Here is a 19,012-nt window from a genome sequence, read left to right on the forward strand (position 1 = left end):
TGTAACCTCCCCAGCACTTAGAACAGTGCTTTGCACATAGTGAGCGCTTAATAAATGCCATCATCATCATTATTATTATTTGCACTTCTTTGGGCCTCAGTTACCTCATCTATAAAATGGGGATCAGTCAGTTGAACGTATTTATTGAGTTCTTACTGTGTGTAGAGCATGGTACTAAGTGCCTGGGAGAGTGCAACATAACAATAAGCACATTCCCTGCCCACAGTGAGCTTACAGTCTAGAGACGGAGACAGACATTAATATAAATTACAGACATGTAGATAACAATCATAATAGTAATGCATTTATTAAGTGCTTATTATGTGCAAGACACTGTTCTAAGTGCTGGGGAGGTTACACAATGATCAGGTTGTCCCACGGGGGGCTCACAGTCTTCATCCCCACACTACAGATTCATTCATTCATTCAATCGTATTTATTGAGCGCTTACTGTGTGCAGAGCACTGTACTAAGCGCTTGGGAAGTACAAGCTGGCAACGTGGTAACTGAGGCACAGAGAAGTAAAGGAGAAGGAGCGTGGCCCAGTGGAAAGAGCCGGGCTTTGGAGTCAGAGGTCATGGGTTCAAATCCCTGCTCTGCCACTTGTCAGCTGTGTGACTTTGGGCGAGTCACTTCACTTCTCTGTGCCTCAGTTACCTCATCCGTAAAATGGGGATTGACTGTGAGCCCCACGGGGGACAACCTGATAATAATAACAATAATAACGATGGTATTTGTTAAGCGCTTACTATGTGCAAAGCACTGTTCTAAGCACTGGGGGGATGCAAGGTTGATCAGGTTGTAACCTGATACAACCTGATCACCTTGTAACCTCCCCAGCGTTTAAAACAGTGCTTTGCACATAGCAAGCGCTTAATAAATGCCATCATTATTATGAAAGTGACTTGCCCAAAGTCACACAGCTGACAGTTGGCAGAGCCGGGATTTGAACCCATAACCTCTGACTCCAAAGCCCGGGCTCTATCCACTGAGCCACGCTGCTTCGCAGTGGGTCTGGGATGGGGGTGGAATAAAGGGAGCAAGTCAGAGCGCCGCAGAAGGGAGGGGGAGAAGAGGAAAGGAGGGCTTAATCGGGGAAGGCCTCTTGGAGGAGATGGGCCTTCAGCAAGGCTTTGTAGGGGGGTGGGGGGTCACTGTCTGTCAGACCCCCAGGAAAGAGAGCGTGTGGGTGTCAGAAAAGGGCCGGAGGAGGCGGCGATGGGTCCCAATCCAGCCTCTTGGAACCTGGCCCCAGTGGCCCCTTCACCCTGATTTACAGGAAAGCACCCTCAGCAATCAATCTCCCTTAATTTTTAACGGGCCGGTGTCCGGGGCCAGCCAATGGCCGGGGCTGGCCCCCTCCTCCCCAGCTGGCCCGGCCTGGCCCGGCCTGGCCTGGCCGTGCCGCTCAGTCCTCGCCGAAGCCGCCGCACGTCAGGACCTGGGGAGCAGGTTTGGGAGGGTTACAGGGACGAGGGAAGGAGGTTGGGGGAGAAGCAGGTCTCCCCACTGAGGCTGGACTTCTCCCCATTCCTCATTCTTCCCTACTCCGGCAGGCTCCACTCTCATCTCTCTGCTGCCCTTGAACTTCTCTTCTTGGATTTTCCTCTCCCCCGTCCTCCCCCCGGCACCCTAACCCTTTCTCCTCCTGTTCCCACCTCATCCCCATCCCCACTTTGGGCCCCCTTCTGCCCCTCGTCCTCCTCCCTCCTTCTCTTCACAGCCCTAATCGCCACCCCTGCTCCTCCGCTCTCCTGGGCCCCACTGGATGGAGAGACTGGAGAGACAGAGGCCCAGATGGCGGAGAAGGGGGAGAGAGAGAGGGAGGGAGGGAGGGAGGGCCGGCAGCATTGGGAAATGGAAGAGATTCCCGGAAAACAAAACAGAGTAGGAGGGGCTGAAGAGGGGGAGGTGAAGGAGAGAACCAGAGGGAAAAAGGGAAGAGAAAAGGAGAAGTGGAAAGCCCAGAGAGGCTCTCTCCCTCCCTTCTGGGCAGAGGGACACAGGGGCCGGGGCACAGGCTGACACGGGACTTTGGCTCTGCAGGTGGAGACTGCCATGGCACCCTGGCTGACGCCTCTAGCCCTCCTGTGCCTCATCTTAGCGGCCCAGACCGATGTAAGCTCCCTCTTCCCTCAGGGTGGGTGGAGGGAAGGAGGGAAGGCATGGCTTTCTCCAACTGGTAAGGAAGAGAGCACCCCTCCAAGCAGCAGATCCGTTTTTTCTCCTCCACCCCTAGTCCTCCTCGGGAATTAGTTGGGGGTGATTATAATGGTCAAAGGGAGGAAAGCTTCCCTTTCTCTGAGGGCCCCCATAGGGCATGCTGCTGTTTGGGCAGCCTGTGGGAGACAACAACAATCGCTTTCTCCCTGCTGGCCCCCATCTCCTACTTGCCAGCTGCCTGGCTGGGCTGGGGGTCTCGGGACTGGGGCAGGGTCTTTAATCCCAGACCAGCTGGAAGAAACAGAGTCAAGCTCTGTTTGGCCCTGGGACTGTGGAAGACCAAGGGGCTCTCCCAGGTCAAAGTTCAGCCCCTCCTCTTCCTCCTCCTCCTCCTCCTCGTCCTTTCTTGGGCCACACATGTTTCCCCCCAACTCCTCACCCCTCAACGCCCCCAGCCCCAAACACACGTGGCATGGGCTATTTTCATCCCTTTGGTAGAGCCTGCAGAGGTGAGGGCTTGTCAGAAAGGCCCAGTGCCAGGGGGACAACTGGAGGGCGGTGGGTCGGGGCAACTGCCGTTTCTGCCCAGTGATCAAAGCGGCCCTGGGTGGTGAGAGTGGGTTGTGTGCTGACCTGGCTCACCAGGCAGGAGCCCTGGGGATATTCCACCTGGGGGACTGGAACCCACCTTTTCCCTTCCCTCTCACGGGCCCAGCTCATTTCTCCCCTTTCTTCTGGGCATCTGCAGAAGGCGCAGGATGGGCCAAAACCTAATCAGCTCCACCGGCAAGCTAAGGATGAGGCCGCGCACTCTTCGAGCCTCTGGGATGGAGAGAAAGAATCCTCTCCAGCTGAGATTGTCATTTCTGCTCCGGAAGTGTCAATAGGCAGAGAAAAGGGGAAATCGTCTGCCCAGCAGCCAGGGCAAGAACCAGAGACCCAGAAGAGAGGGCAAGAGAAAGTCAATGAGACCAAGTCTTTGGAGCAGGAGGTGGTCCATCCTCAGTTCCCGCCAACCCTCTCCACAAAGGAGCCTACCGGCGTACTTAAAGGGCACCCGCGGGCCACATCTGAGCCAGTCCCTGTAAACCCTACAGAAATGCCCACCCAAGCCCCCACGGAACCACCCTCCACCTGCCCGGAGCCTGCCACCGTCTGCTCCGAGCCCTCCAAGGACAACAGGTCGGTGGCCGAGTTGGGCGAGGCGCTGACGAAATTCTCCCTGAAGCTGTACCAGGCATTCTCAGATGTGAAGAAGAAGGAAACCAACCTGGTCTTCTCGCCACTCAGCCTCTTCAGCCTCCTCGCCCACATCCTGCTGGGTAACGACCCCTCCCAGTCCCCGGTCCTTCGCCCACCCCATCCCCTCCCTATCTCCCGAACTTGGGGATCCCCCAGGGCCCTCAGAACCCCAAGCCCCCCTTTCCAGTCAGCACTTGCCTGGGACCCTCTTCCCTCTGCCCCCCCAGCTCTGCTCTTCTCTCCGTTTCCGATCCAGGAGCCCCCCCGAAACTGTGAAGAGTCCCTCTAGACCGTAAGCTCACTGTGTGGGCAGAGAACATGTCTACCAAATCTGTTTTACTCTCCTTAGCACTGAGTACAGTGCTACGCCCACAGAAGCAGCATGCCTAATGGATAGAGCATGGGCCTGAATCAGAAGGACCTGCGTTCTAATCCTGACTCCGCCACTTGCCTGCAATCTAGCCCGCACACTTGGCTCCCCTGATGCTAACCTTCTCACTGTACCTCGTAGACAATCTCTCACCCACATCCTACCTCTGGCCTGGAATGCCCTTTCTCCTCGTATCTGACAGACAATTTCTCTCCCCGCCTTCAAAACCTTATTGAAGACACAACTCCTCCAAGAGGCCTTCCCTGACTAAGCCCCCTTTTTCCTCTTCTCCCACCCCTTTCTCCCATCTTCCTGACTTATTTCCTTTATTCATCCCGCTTCCCAGCCCCACGGCACTCACCTAGACTGTAAGCTCGTTTTGGGCAGGGAATGTATCTGTTATATCGTACTCTTCCAAGTGCTTCGTACAGCGCTCTGTGCCCTGTAAGTGCCCGATAAATATGACTGACTGACTGACCTTGGGCAGCTCAACTTCTCTGTGCCTCAGTCACCTCATCTGTAAAATGGGGATTAAGACTGTGAGCCCCATGTGGAAAGCGTACTATGTCCAACCTGATTAGTTTGTATCTACCTCAGGTCTTAGTACAGTGTCTGGAACATACTAAGCGCTTAACAAATAACATTAAAAAAAAGTAAGCGCTCAATAAATGCCATCGATTGATTGAGACCTAGGAGGAAAGGGAAGTCTCGTTTTCACCGCAGCATCCAAGGTTCTCCAAGAACACAAATCAACAAATCCACAGCCTGAACTCTGTGGCCTGAGCTGTTGCTCCCCTCACCCTTTCCCCCTCTGATCTTTTCTCCTGCTTCTTCCCTCCCAGGAACTGGAGGTGACACCAAGAGTAATCTGGAGGCCCTCCTCTCTTCCCCCGAAGACTCTGCCTGCATTCACAGTGGCTTGAAGGAATTCGAATCCAAGGCCTTCACCAGCTTCTCCCAAATCTTCCACAGTAAAGGTGAGAGGCCGGCTCCCCTGGAGGGAGGGGAGCTGTCCCCGTGAGCCTTTGTTGGAGAGAGTTTTGGCGGGGCCCATTAGCTCCTGGTGGACCCACATGGCAGTTCTCCTTTATAGTGTACTCTCCCAAGTGTTTAATACAGTGCCCTGCACACAGTGAGTGCTCAATAAATGCAATCGATTGATTGGGTGGAACTTGCACAGAGGAGCTTGCCGCTGGGGCTGGCAGGGTCGGGGTGGGAGGCGGGTGGGTGGATGGGATTTGAACTTCAGGCAACCCACGGAGCCAAAATGGGGACCTCAGTGAAATTTGGGGAGTTAGACTCCTCCTTAGATTATGAGTCCCATGCAGAATCAATCCATCAATCGTATTTATTGAGCGCTTACTGTGTGCAGAGCACTGTACTAAGCGCTTGGGAAGTACAAGTTGGGAACAGGGACTGTATTCAACCTAGTTAACATTTACATACCCCAGTGCTTAGAACAGTGTTTGACACAGAATAAGTGGTTAACAAATACCATAAAAAAAATAATTGGGTGGGGAACTGGAGCGAGGTGCCCAGTGGGAAAGAGGAGCCCCATCAAAGCCACATCCCGTAGCACAGGAGGCCTGGATCCCACCCACTCCTCCTCACGGTCTGCCCGTCCTCTTCCCCGCAGACTTGGCCCTGAAGGAATCATTCGTGAAGGCCTCCAGGAGCCTGTATGGCATCATCCCCCAGGCCCTGGGCAATGACAGCAACACCAACCTCCAGCTCATCAACGAGTGGGTGGCGAATCACACCGATAACCGTATCACCCATCTGGTGGACTCCCTGCCGCCCGAACTGCGTCTCGTTCTGCTCAATGTCATCTATCTCAATGGTGAGGAGATCCTGGACTTCTTGCTCCTCCTCCCCTGAGAGACCCTCCCTCGTCCTTAAACTCCTCTCCCCCATAAGAAGCCCACAGACTTTTCTCCCGGACCCCAAGTTCCTCGTGTCCAGAGACCCCCGATCCCTTCCCCGCACCGTCAGCCCCCACAATATTCAGCGTGGCTCAGTGGAAAGAGCCCGGGCTTGGGAACCAGAGGTCGTGGGTTCAAATCCCGGCTCCGCCGCTTGTCAGCTGTGTGACTTTGGGCAAGTCACTTCACTTCTCTGGGCCTCAGTTCCCTCATCCATAAAATGGGGATGACTGTGAGCCCCACATGGGGCAACCTCATCACCTTATATCCTCCCCAGCGCTTAGAACAGTGCTTTGCACATTGTAAGTGCTTAACAAATGCCATCATTATTGTTATTATTATTATTCCCTCAAGAATCATTCCAGGCCTGTCGGCGGCAACCTCTTCCTCTCCCGCCTCCGCGACCTGACTTTCCACATCCCCCATTCCTCTCTCTTCCACAGCCAAGTGGAAGACAACGTTCAATCCCCAGTTCACCTCCAGGGAGAATTTTTACCTCAAAACTTCCAAGGTAAAGGTGCTGATGATGCACAGCAAGAAGTACCCTGTGGCCCAGATCATCGAACCTACCCTGAAGGCCAAGGTGAGAGTGTCTGGCCCTTCCCGTTCCTGTCCCTGCCTGGTTTCTGCCTCTGTCCAGGCCCTTCTTCTCTTGTTTACCCTTCCCTGTGTCTTCCCCCCATCCTCCTGTCTCCCCTGCTCTCTGCTCCCTACTCCCCTGAGTGAGGAGGTAGTCCTGGGCTCTTTCACCATTTCTCAGGCCCTAATCAACCTTCAGTGAGTCTCGTGCTTCCCCATGCCTCATTTTCCCCTCCTGTCCATTTTGCTGACGAAACCTGCGTGGTAGAGAGAGTGGGTGAGGGGAAGGCAGTGCTTTGAGCTCCTCAGCCCAAAATTCTGTAAGGGCACACCCATTATGGGTGTACAGTGTTCCCTTCCTGAAGTATTTCCTCCCTGGAAATTCCTGCTGGCCCTCCCTCTATAAGAATTCCCATGTCTGCCCCCGTCTCCTGCACTTCCACCCTGGTGAGAGCCTTCATCTCCACCTGGTTGGATTACTGGGGAAAGAGCCTGGTCCCGGGAGTCAGGAAACCTGAGTCCAAATCCCAGGTCTCAGTGGAAAGAGCCCGGGCTTGGAAGTCAGAGGTCATGGGTTCTAATTCCGGCTCTGCCACTTGTCAGCTGTGTGACCCTGGACAAGTCACTTCACTTCTCCGAGCCTCAGTTACCTCATCTGTAAAATGGGGATGAAGACTGTGAGCCCCACGTGGGACAACCTGATCACCTTGTATCCCCTCTAGCGCTTAGAACAGTGCTTGGCACATAGTAAGTGCTTAACAAATGTCATCATCATCATTATTATTATTATTATTATTATTATTATTATTACCACTTGCCTGCTGTGTGATTTTGGGCAAGTCATTTAACTTCCCTGGGCCTCAGGTTCCTCATCTGTAAAATGGGGATCAAATACCTATTCTCCCTCCCCTTTGGACTGTGGACTGGGACAGGGACTATGTCTAAGCTGATTATCTTGCCTCTGCCCCAGTGCTCAGTACAGTGCTTAGCACACAGTAAGCTCTCACCAAATATCAAGATTATTTACCATCTCCCTACCTCAAGCGTCTCTCTTCAAGCCTATATCATCCATACAGCTGCATCAATGATCATTTAAAGACACTAATTGGACATATGACCCCCCTGCCCCACGCCTCCTCAAAACATCTCTGATGGTTAGCCATTGCTTCACATGTAATTATTTATATTTATTCTGATGGTTTTGACACGTGTCTACATGTTTTGTTTTGTTGTCTGCCTCCCCCTTCTAGACTGTGAGCCCATTGTTGGGTAGGGACCGTCTCTATCTGTTGCCAACTTGAACTTCCCAAGCGCTTAGTACAGTGCTCTGTACACAGTAAGCGCTCAATAAATACAACTGAATGAATGAATGAATATAAAACAAAAACTCCTGAAAATTGGCTTTGAGGGTCCCCCTCAGCAATCTCCTTCATGCCTAGCCCTTCTCTTCTCCCGTCTCCCCTCAGCTTTTTGTTCCTCCCATCCTAATTTCTACCTCTGCATTTACTTCTTATCACTCCATCAACCTCCTTAGTATTCATGGGTATAGCTATTTTTGATTTCTTGTTTAATTTACCGATTTACCTGTTAATTATTGGTTTAGTGAATTGCTTGCCGGTGGTTTTATCATGTGGATCTATTTTCTTTTTCTTATTGGGTTATTTATGTCTACCCCCCTTCCCTATTATATTGTAAGTTCCTTAAGAGCAGATGTTATTTTAACTCTCACCAACACTTAGCTGTAGTGGTCTGTACGAGGTAGGCGCTCAATAAACACTGCTGATGAAAGTGAGGTTCTTAGGGTAGGCCTGCTACAAGGTTTGGGAAACTTCTTACACACCCACCCACCCACGCAGCCCCCGTCTCCCCCTTCTAGACTGTGAGCCCGCCGTTGGGTAGGGACCGTCTCTATCTGCTGCCGACTTGTACTTCCCGAGCGCTTAGTACGGTCATCATCATCATCAATCGTATTTATTGAGCACTTACTGTGTGCAGAGCACTGTACTAAGCGCTTGGGAAGTACCAGTTGGCAACATGTAGAGACAGTCCCTACCCAACAGTGGGCTCACAGTCTAAAAGAATAATAGTAATTCTATTAATGATAATAAGAATAATAGTACGGTGCTCTGCACACAGTAAGTGCTCCGTAAAAACAATTCAGTGAATGATTGTCCTAGTCCGGCCCTAATTAAATCCTGGTCTAGCCGCTGAAAATCTCCAGCCTAGCTGGGTTTTCCCTAGTGGAGCTCCGAACGGGAGCTTCTGTGGCCAATTTACATTAGAGCCGGGCCAGAAGCGAGCTTGGAGCAAACCAGGAGTGACCTGTCCCCTCCCTGAGAGCAATCCTGAGTACTCGCGTGGCTCAGTGGAAGGAGCACCGGCTTTGGAGTCGGAGGTCATGGGTTCGAGTCCTGCTCCGCCACATGCCTGCTGTGTGACCGTGGGCAAGTCACTTCACTTCTCTGAGCCTCAGTTCCCTCATCTGGAAAATGGGGATTAAAACTGTGAGGCCCCATGTGGGACGACCTCATCGCCTTGTATCCCCCCGGTGCTTAGAACAGTGCTTTGCACATAGTAAGCGCTTAACAAATGTTATTATTATTATTATTATTATTATTATTATTGTTATTATTATTATTATTATTACTCCCCAGTGGTCTGAGAACTGCCCATGCGAAGCCCCCCAGAGTCTTGACGCTTCATCCATCCAGTAGGCAGGCAAGAGTCAGGAGTGCTTTAGTTCTCAAGGCTTTAATTTCTGTGGCATTGGTTAAGCATTCACTAAGGGCCAGGGAATGCTCTAAGTGCTGGGGTCGATTCAAGCTAATAATAATAATAATAATAATGGTATTTGTTAAGCACTTACTATGTGCGAAGCACTGTTCTAAGCGCTGGGGGGGATACAAAGTGATCAGGCCGTCCCACGCAGGGCTCACAGTCTTCATCCCCATTTTACCGATGAGGTAACTGAGGCCCAGAGAAGCTTGCCCAAGGTCACCCAGCTGACAAGTGGCTGAGCTGGGATTCGAACCCATGACCTCTGACTCCCAAGCCCGTGCTCTTTCCACTGAGCCACGCTGCTTCTCTGTTCATCATCATCATCAATCGTATTTATTGAGCGCTTACTGTGTGCAGAGCACTGTACTAAGCGCTTGGGAAGTACAAGTTGGTAACGTATAGGGACAGTCCCTACCCAGCAGTGGGCTCACAGTCTAACATCATGTTGGACCTAGTCCATGTGCCACAAGGGGCTCGCAGTCTTAATCCCCATTTTGCATATGGAGTCACTGAGGCACAGAGTGGTTAAGTGACTTGACCAAGGTCACGCAGCAGGGAAGTGGCGGAGCCCCCAATGGAAATGTCAGTAGTCCTAGGTGCTTGGGGGCTTTGTTGGCCCATCTCCAGGGAGTTTCCGATTAAAGCTGGATGGCCGGGCAGGGAAACAGGCGGAGGGAGCATTTTGCAACACGTTGTAACATTGCCACTGAACTGAGGGTGGTTCTCTCTGTTTGTCATTCTCCTCCTTCCATCTCCCTCAAACCCTCTCCGTCACCTGGCCCCTCCCCAAGGGTTTGGTCTTTCGACAGCCTGATTTGGGAGTTTTCCAGAGAAGCAGCGTGGCTTAGTGGAAAGAGCCCGGGCTTGGGAGCCAGAGGTCACGGATTCTAATCCCAGCTCTGCCACTTGTCAGCTGGGTGACTTTAGGCAAGTCACTTCACTTCTCTGGACCTCAGTGACCTCATCTGGAAAATGGGGATGAAGACTGCGAGCCCCCCGTAGGACAACCTGATCACCTTGTAACCTCCCGAGTGCTTAGAGCAGTGCTTTGCACATAGTAAGCGCTTAATAAATGCCATCATTATTATTATTATTATTCTAATCCCGGCTCCGCCACTTGTCAGCTGGGTGACTTTGGGCGAGTCACGTCACTTCTCTGGGCCTCAGTGACCTCATCTGGAAAATGGGGATGAAGACTGCGAGCCCCCCGTGGGACAACCTGATCACCTTGTAACCTCCCCATCGCTTAGAACAGTGCTTTGCACATAGTAAGCACTTAATAAATGCCATCATTATTATTATTATTATTCTAATCCCGGCTCCGCCACTTGTCAGCTGGGTGACTTTGGGCAAGTCACTTCACTTCTCTGGGATACAAGGTGATCAGGTTGTCCCACGTGGGGCTCATAGTCTTCATCGCCATCTTACAGATGAGGTAACTGAGGCTCAGAGAAGTTAAGTGACTTGCCCAAGGTCACACAGCTGACAAGCGGCGGAGCCAGGATTAGAACCCATGACCTCTGACTCCCAAGCCTGGTCTCTTTCCAATGAGCCACGCTGTTTCTCTGTGTGCCAGGCACTGTACTAAGCGCTGGGGTAGATCCAAGCAAATTGGGCTGGAGCCAGGCCCCGTCCCACAGTGGGCTCACAGTCTTAATCCCCATTTCAGGGATGAGGTAACTGAGGCCCAGAGAAGTGAAGTGACTTGCCCGAGGTCACATAGCAGACAAGCTGTGGAGCTGGGATTGGAATCCAGGTCCTTCTGACCCCCAAGCCTGTGCGTCTCTAAATATCATCACTGGGGTCAGGGAACGTGTGTACCTACTCTATTGCAGTGTTCTCTCCCAAGTACTTTGCACAGTGCTCTGCACACAGTAAGCGCTCAACTATTACCACTGATTTAGGATTGATTATTGGAAAGAGCAGCATCACCCAGTAGAAAGATCATGAGCCTGAGAGTCGGAGGACCTGCGTTCTAATCCCGGCTCTGCCACTTTCCCGCTTCGTGACTTTGAGCAAGTCATTTAACTTCTCTGTAGCTCAGTTTCCTCTTCTGTAAATTGGGGATTCAATACTTGTTCCCCCTCCAGCTGAGGCTGGGAGTCCCAGGTGGGACAAGGACTGGAGCTACCTGATTACCTTGTATCTACCCCAGTGCTTAGCACAGTGCTTGTCACAGAGTCAGTGCTTAACAATCAATCAATCAATCATATTTATTGAGCACTTACTGTGTGCACGGCACTGTACTAAGCGCTTGGGAAGTACAAGTTGGCAACACATAGAGACGGTCCCTACCCAACAGTGGCTCACAGTCTAGAAGTCACAAATACCTTGTGAGCCCATTGTTGGTAGGGATCGTCTCTATCTGTTGCCGAATTGTACTTTCCAAGCCTTAGTACTGTGCTCTGCATACAGTAAGTGCTCAATAAATATATAATAATGGCATTTATTAAGCGCTTTTAAACTGTGAGCCTACTGTTGGGTAGGGACTGTCTCTATATGTTGCCAATTTGTACTTCCCAAGTGCTTATTAGTACAGTGCTCTGCACACAGTAAGCGCTCAATAAATACGATTGATGATGATTTATTAAGCACTTACTTTGTGCAATAACTACAACTGAATGAAATGAATGAATGAAATACCACTAATTATTATTATTATTCATTCATTCAATCGTATTTATTGAGCGCTTACTGTGTGCAGAGCACTGGACTGAGCGCTTGGGAAGTATAAGTCGGCAACATATAGAGATGGTCCCTACCCAACAGCGGGCTCGCAGTCTAGAAGGGAGAGACAGACAACAAAATAAAACACGTGGACAGGTGTCAAAAATGTCAGAACAAATAGAATTAAAGCTATATGCCCCTCATTAGCAAAATAAATAGAATAGTCAATATGTACAAGTAAAATAGAGTAGTAAATCTGCACAAATATATACAGGTGCTGTAGGAAGGAGAAGGAGGTAGGGCCGGGGGGATGGGGAGGAGGAGAGGAAAAAGGGGGTTTAGTCTGGTAAGGCCTCCTGGAGGAGGTGAGCTCTCAGTAGGGCTTTGAAGGGAGGAAAAAAATAATAATAATAATGATAATGATGGCATTTATTAAGCGCTTACTGTGTGCAAAGCACTGTTCTAAGTGCTAGGGAGGTTACAAGGTGATCAGGTTGTCCCACGGGGGCTCCCAGTCTTCATCCCCATTTTACAGATGCAGTAACTGAGGCACAGAGAATAATAATAATAATAATAATGATGATGGCATTTTTTAAGTGCTTACTATGTGCCAAGCACTGTTCTAAGCGCTGGGGAGGTTACAAGGTGTGAGTCCCACGGGGGGCTCACAGTCTTAATCCCCATTTTACAGATGAAGTCACTGAGGCCCAGAGAAGTGAAGTGACTTGCCCAAAGTCACACAGCTGACAATGGATGGAGCCGGGATTTGAACCTCTGACCTCTGAGTCCAAAACCCATGCTCTTTCCACTGAGCCACGCTGCTTCTCTAGAGAAGTGAAGCCATCTTACCTCCCTCCCTTCCCCACAGCACCTGTATATATGTATATATGTTTGTACATATTTTTTTACTCTATTTATTTATTTATTTATTTATTTGTACATATCTATTCTATTTATTTTATTTTGTTAGTATGTTTCATCTCTGTCTCCCCCTTTTAGACTGTGAGCCCACTGTTGGGTAGGGACTGTCTCTATATGTTGCCAATTTGTACTTCCCAAGCGCTTAGTACAGTGCTCTGCACATAGTAAGCGCTCAATAAATACGATTGATGATGATGATGATGATGATGATGAAGCGACTCACCCGAAGTCACACAGCTGACCATTGGCGGAGCCCGGATTGGAACCCACGCCCTCTGACTCCAAAGCCCCTGCTCTTTCCACTGAGTCACGCTGCTTCTCATATACGGAATGCTTCACGAGTTTGCGTGTCATTATTGTAATTATCGTTATCGTCTACCCTTCTGATTTCTCTTTTTTCTCCCCTACCAGTTCCAAACCCCCAGCAGTGCCAGGCAAGGGACCCCCCAAGGGGCTCGTGGGCAGGGGCCGGTGACCTACAAACGCCATCGTCATTAGGATTACTTACGCCTCTGGTTGGATTTCCAGGTCGGAAAGCTGCAACTGACGGACGGGCTGAGCCTGGTGATCGTTCTGCCCCAGCACGTCAACCACCAGCTCTCCGAGGTGGAGCTGAAACTCAACACCCCCTTGTTCAGAGCCATGATGGACAAGCTAGAGGCCACCAGATTCAAACCCACCATCGTGAACATACCGCGAATCAAAGTGTCCACCAAGCAGGACCTGCAGGAGATCTGGGAGAAAATGCGTAAGGGATGCCAGATTTCTGCCGCGGAAGGGTGACCGGGATGACTCTCTCCCGGATGATTGCTTAGGACGGGGGCCAAAATCCCATGATGTAGCTTGGGCTAGGAGCGGTCCTTCTGAAGGCAAGGCAAGAAGGCCTCCGTTTTTTTAAAATGGTATTTGTTAAGCTCTTACTATGTGCCAGGGACTGTATTAAGCTGGACTAGGTAAATCACTTAACTTCTCTGTGCCTCAGTTACCTCAGTGGAAAGAGCCCGGGCTTTGGAGTCAGAGGTCATGGGTTCAAATCCCCGCTCTGCCAACTGTCAGCTGGGTGACTTTGGGCCAGTCACTTCACTTCTCTGGGCCTCAGTTACCTCATCTGTAAAGTGGGGATTAAGACTGTGAGCCCCCTGTGGGACAATCTGATCGCCTTGTAACCTTCCCAGCGCTTAGAACAGTGCTTTGCACATAGTAAGCGCTTAATAAATGCTATCATCATTATTATTATTTTTAGACTGTGAGCCCACTGTTGGGTAGGGACTGTCTCTATATGTTGCCAACTTGTACTTCCCAAGCGCTTAGTACAGTGCTCTGCACACAGTAATCGCTCAATAAATACGATTGATGATGATGATGATCTGTAAAATGGGGATGAAGACCTGTGAGCCCCACGTGGGACAATCTGATCACCTTGTATCCTCCCCAGCGCTTAGAACAGGGCTTTGCACGTAGTAAGCGCTTAACAAATGCCATCATTGTTATTACAAGCTAATCAGGTTGGACACAGTTCATGTCCCACATGGGGCTCCCAGTCTTCATCCCTGTTTCACAGACGAGGGAACTGAGGCCCAGAGAAGTGAAGCGACTTGCCCAAGGTCATACAGCAGAGAAGTGGTGGAGCTGGAATTAGAACCCAGGACCTTCTGACTCCAAGGCCCGGGCTCTATCTACTGGGCGGTGCTGCTTCTTCTGTCTTTGAGAATAATAATAATAATAATGATGATAGCATTTATTAAGCGCTTACTAGGTGCAAAGCACTGTTCTAAGCGCTGGGCTTCCCTGACCATGGAAGGGGGAAGATCCCCAGTGATGTGGAGGTTGGGTCTGCGATGTGGTAGAGGGCATTGTGCTTAGTACAGTGCTCTGCACACAGTACGCACTCAATAAATACAATTGTATGGATGAATATTCAATGGTGGGGGTGGGAGGAGGAGCAGCAAAGATAGCAACAAAGGGGATAGGTCACCAGCCTGGGAGCCAGAAGGTCATGGGTTCTATTCCTGGCTCCTCCACTTGTCTGCTGTGTGACCTTGAGTAAGTCATTTCACTTCTCTGGGCCTCAGTGACCTCATCTGTGAAGTGGGGCTTAAGACTGTGAGTCCCCCATGGGACGGGGACCGTGTCCAACTTGAGTTGCTTGTATAGTACAATGCCTGGCACATAGTGAGCCCATTGTTCTAGATTGTGGGGACCATCTCTATATGTTGCCGACTTGTACTTCCCAAGCACTTAGTCCAGTGCTCTGCACACAGTAAGCGCTCGATAAATACGATTGAATGAATGAATGAAAGCATTTAACAGATACAAATAACAATAGAAAGGAAAGCTTAGAAGGCCCTTCCTCTCTCCTAATCATCCTTGGCTACAGACCTCACTTCCTGTAAAGTTCAGTGATGACTTCCTCCTTCATTCGGGGGGCATGGGTTGGTAGGGTCTCCCCCTTCAGCTGCCGTTGGTGGTTTGGGCCCCCCACAAACGGCTCCAAGTTGAATGATTAACTTTGGGTCTCCTCCCCTGGGCCCACCCTGCAGAATTCTTCGACTTCTCCTACGACACCAACCTGTGTGGGCTGACGGCGGATCCGGAGGTGGAGGTGTCCGCCGCCCATCACCAGGCCGTGCTGGAGCTGACGGAGACCGGGGTGGTGGCAGCGGCCGCCTCGACCATCTCTCTGGCTCGCTCCATGTCCGTCTTCGAGGTGAACCAGCCTTTCCTCTTCCTGCTCTGGGACCAGCGACACAAGTTCCCCGTCTTCATGGGACGAGTGTACAACCCCGCCGCCTGAACCGCTGGGATTGGAAGCTCCGGGCTTATCCAAGACCCCGATCCTTTTCCTGACCCTTGTTCTCCCCGTCCCCAGACTTCAATTTCCTGCCTTGGAATCTCCTTCCTTCTCCCCCTCTCCTGTTTTCCTGAGGGTCTCCCTCCCGTGACCGAGGAAGGGGTCGATCTTTGTCCGGGATTCTCCTTCATCCTCTCCGGGAGGGGCACGGCTTCCCGGGTGGTATGGGTGGCAACGTGGGTCAGGCCAGTGGTCCGTCCAGCTTGCTTTCCTGGAGCGATGCTTGCCCTCCTTGTGATAAAGGATATACCACCCCACATCCCTCATTTCTCCCTCTAATAAATCCTCATTTCTCCCTCTAATAAATCCTTACAGTACTAGCACCTATCCGTTCACCTACTGATGCGTTCTCTCCTTCTCATCAATAAACCTGGCAGACAGTGGCTTCTTGTTCCTACTTGTCGAGAGCTCCCGGACTAGAATTAGAACTGAGTGAGCGGTCCTTTGGCCCTGTTGTCTTTACTCCCATTTCCCCCACATCATCCCACCTCCAGACACAGACCGCTGTTGTGCTTCCCACCCGGATACCAGCAAGCGACCTCTGGGTGCCGGCCCTTGAGGGTTAGATTGGGTGGTCTGTGACCCCGGGCAAGTCACTTCGCTTCTCTGCGCCTCAGTCACCTCATCTGTAAAACGGGGATTGAGCCCCACATGGTCAAGGAACTGTGTCCGACTTGATTTGCTTGTACCCACCCCGGCACTTAGTACGGTGCCTGGCACAAAGTAAGCGCTTAACAAATACCATCATCATTATTAGAGAAGCAGCATGGCTCAATGGAAAGGGCCCGGGCTTTGGAGTCAGAGGTCATGAGTTCAAATCCCGGCTTCGCCAATTGTCAGCTGCGTGACTTTGGACAAGGCACTTCACTTCTCTGTGCCGCAGTGACCTCATCTGTAAAATGGGGATTAAGACTGTGAGCCCCCCGTGGGACAACCTGATCACCTTGTAACCTCCCCAGCGCTTAGAACAGTGCTTTGCACATAGTAAGCGCTTAATAAATGCCATTATTATTATTATTATGACCAACTCTGTTATATCGTACTCTGCCAAGTGTTTACCACACCGCTCTGCACACAGTAAGCGCTCCGTAAATACAAATGATTGGCCGATTGACTGATTGATACGGGCAAAAGGAAACAGCCGGAAACCCGGCCAGGGGCCCACACAGTCACACCTGGCTTTCATCCGCAACTGCCCCCTTACGCACACCTGATGCACAGAGATGGAGCCGTTGACACCGCGTTTATTGACTGGATTATCGATGGCTTTTCTCAACTGCCATCCAGCACACCCTTGGGAGCCAACCGCTGGGCTGGAGAGGCTGGCACAGATCGGGGGAGCTACCAGCACCGCGCCCCTTGAACTTTGACCTCCCCTCCCAGTTCCTTGGGGGAGAAGACCTTCCCCTGAGAGGAGTTGGGATCCAAGGGGAGCAGCAGAGCGGTAACCGGGATCAGGAGTCCTGCTCTCCATCCGGCGGGTCCCCCGCAGCCCTAGGCACGTGGCGCGACTGGAGTGGTGGGGGGACCGCCGCTCGCCCCGTTAACACAACGAGGGCAGGGAGAGAACCCGCAGGTCACTGAGCAGGTCCTGAGCCAGCCGGGGGCCTTGGGTCATCTCATTCCAGAAGGTGCTTGGCTCCGCTTGGGTTTCCTGCCCACAGAGCACCTCGTTGTAGGCGGAAGGGTGCTGCGGAGTGGAGAGGAGAGCAGAAGTGACGGGGAGGGCCCTGGCGGTCCCCAACTCCCACCCCAGTGGGAGAGCATAGGCCCTGGGAGTCAGAGGACCTGGCTGCTACACCCACCTCTGCTACTATGTGGCCTTGGGGAAGTCACTTTGCCTCTTTGGACCTCGGTTTCCTCCTCTCTAAAAGGGGGATTGTTCTGCTACTGTGTGACCTTGGGCAAGTTATTTTATTTGTAAATATTTAGTCTATTTATTTTATTTTGTTAATATGTTTTGCTTTGTTCTCTGTATCCCCCTTCTAGCCCACTGTTGGGAAGGGACCATCTCTATATAATAATAATAATGATGACGATGGTATTTATTAAGCGCTTACTATGTGCAAAGCACTGTTCTAAGCACTGGGGGGATACAAGGTGATCAGTTTGCCCCAGGTAGGGCTCACGGTCTTCATCCCCATTTGACAGATGAGGGAACTGAGGCCCAGAGAAGCGAAGTGACTTGCCCAAAGTCACACAGCTGACAAGTGGCAGAGCCGGGATTTAAACCCATGACCTCTGACTCCAAAGCCCGGGCTCTTTCCTTGAGCCACGCTGCTTCTCTATATGTTGCTGACTTGTACTTCCCAAACGCTCAGTACAGTGCTCTGCACACAGTAAGCGCTCAATAAATTCGATTGATTGATTGAATGAATGAATCAATGAATGAATGAATGAATGAATGAAGTCACTTTGCCTCTTTGGACCTCAGTTTCCTCATCTGTAAAAGAGGGAATTCAATATCTGGTCTTCCTTCCCCCTTATAGTCTGAGCCCCATGTGAGACAAGGACTGTGTCTGACCTCGTTATCTCATATCTACTGCAGCACTTAGTACAGGAGTTGGCACACAGTAAGCACTTAAGTGCCACAGTTACTGTTATTATTACTATTCTTGTTATTATTATTATTATTAATAATAATAATTGTGGTTTTTGTTAAGTGCTTACTACATACCAAGCACTGTACTAAGCCTTCCCAGACTGAGCCCCATCCTTCCTTTCCCCCTCCTCCCCCTCTCCATCCCCCCCGCCTTACCTCCTTCCCCTCCCCACAGCACCTGTATATATGTATATATGTTTGTACATATTTATTACTCTATTTATTTATTTTACTTGTACATATTTATTCTATTTATTTTATTTGGTTTATATGTTTTGTTTTGTTGTCTGTCTCCCCCTTCTAGACTGAGAGCCCGCTGTTGGGTAGGGACCATCTCTATATGTTGCCAACTTGTACTTCCCAAGCGCTTAGTCCAGTGCGCTGCACACAGTAAGTGCTCAATAAATACGATTGAATATTGAATATTAAGCACTGAGGCGGATACAGACAAGTCTGATTGGAAATGCTACAGTTGTTATTATTACTATTCTGGTTAGTAATAATAATAATAATAATAACCATGGTTTTTGTTAAGTGCTTACTACATGCCAAGCACTGTACTAAGCGCTGAGGCGGATACAGACAAGTCAGATTGGAAATGCCACAGTTATTATTATTACTACTCTTGTTAGTAATAATAATAATAATAACCATGTTTTTTGTTAAGTGCTTACTATGTGCCAAGCACCGTACTATGCGCTGAGGCAGATACAGACAAGTCTGACTGGAAATGCCACAGTTATTATTATTACTGCTCTTGTTAGTAATAATAATAATAATAATAATAATAACCATGTTTTTTGTTAAGTGCTTACTATGTGTCAAGCACTGTACTAAGCGCTGAGGCAGATACAGACAAGTCAGACTGGAAATGCCACAGTTGTTATTATTATTAATACTCTTGTTAGTAATAATAA

At 50.3% G+C, this 19,012-nt stretch overlaps 1 protein-coding gene across 2 annotated transcripts; it reads left to right on the top strand.

Annotated features, from left to right (window-relative positions):
* The first annotated feature begins 1,374 nt into the window (after positions 1–1,374).
* On the top strand, positions 1,375–15,876 carry SERPING1 (serpin family G member 1). Of its 2 annotated transcripts, XM_038764911.1 has the most exons (8): positions 1,375–1,452; positions 2,047–2,118; positions 2,912–3,485; positions 4,618–4,752; positions 5,412–5,615; positions 6,141–6,280; positions 13,171–13,390; positions 15,183–15,436. In XM_038764911.1, exons 2-8 carry the CDS (start codon positions 2,059–2,061, stop codon positions 15,434–15,436), a joined length of 1,587 nt encoding a protein of 528 aa, XP_038620839.1. In that variant the 5' UTR covers positions 1,375–1,452; positions 2,047–2,058. The 2 variants fall into 2 exon arrangements, with proteins under 2 accessions (XP_038620839.1, XP_038620840.1); XM_038764912.1 differs by lacking the exon at positions 1,375–1,452 and having other exon boundaries at positions 1,953–2,118; positions 15,183–15,876.
* The last annotated feature ends 3,136 nt before the right edge of the window (positions 15,877–19,012 follow it).

Source organism: Tachyglossus aculeatus, chromosome 22 (assembly GCF_015852505.1).
Source record: "Tachyglossus aculeatus isolate mTacAcu1 chromosome 22, mTacAcu1.pri, whole genome shotgun sequence".
Lineage (NCBI taxonomy): Eukaryota > Metazoa > Chordata > Mammalia > Monotremata > Tachyglossidae > Tachyglossus > Tachyglossus aculeatus.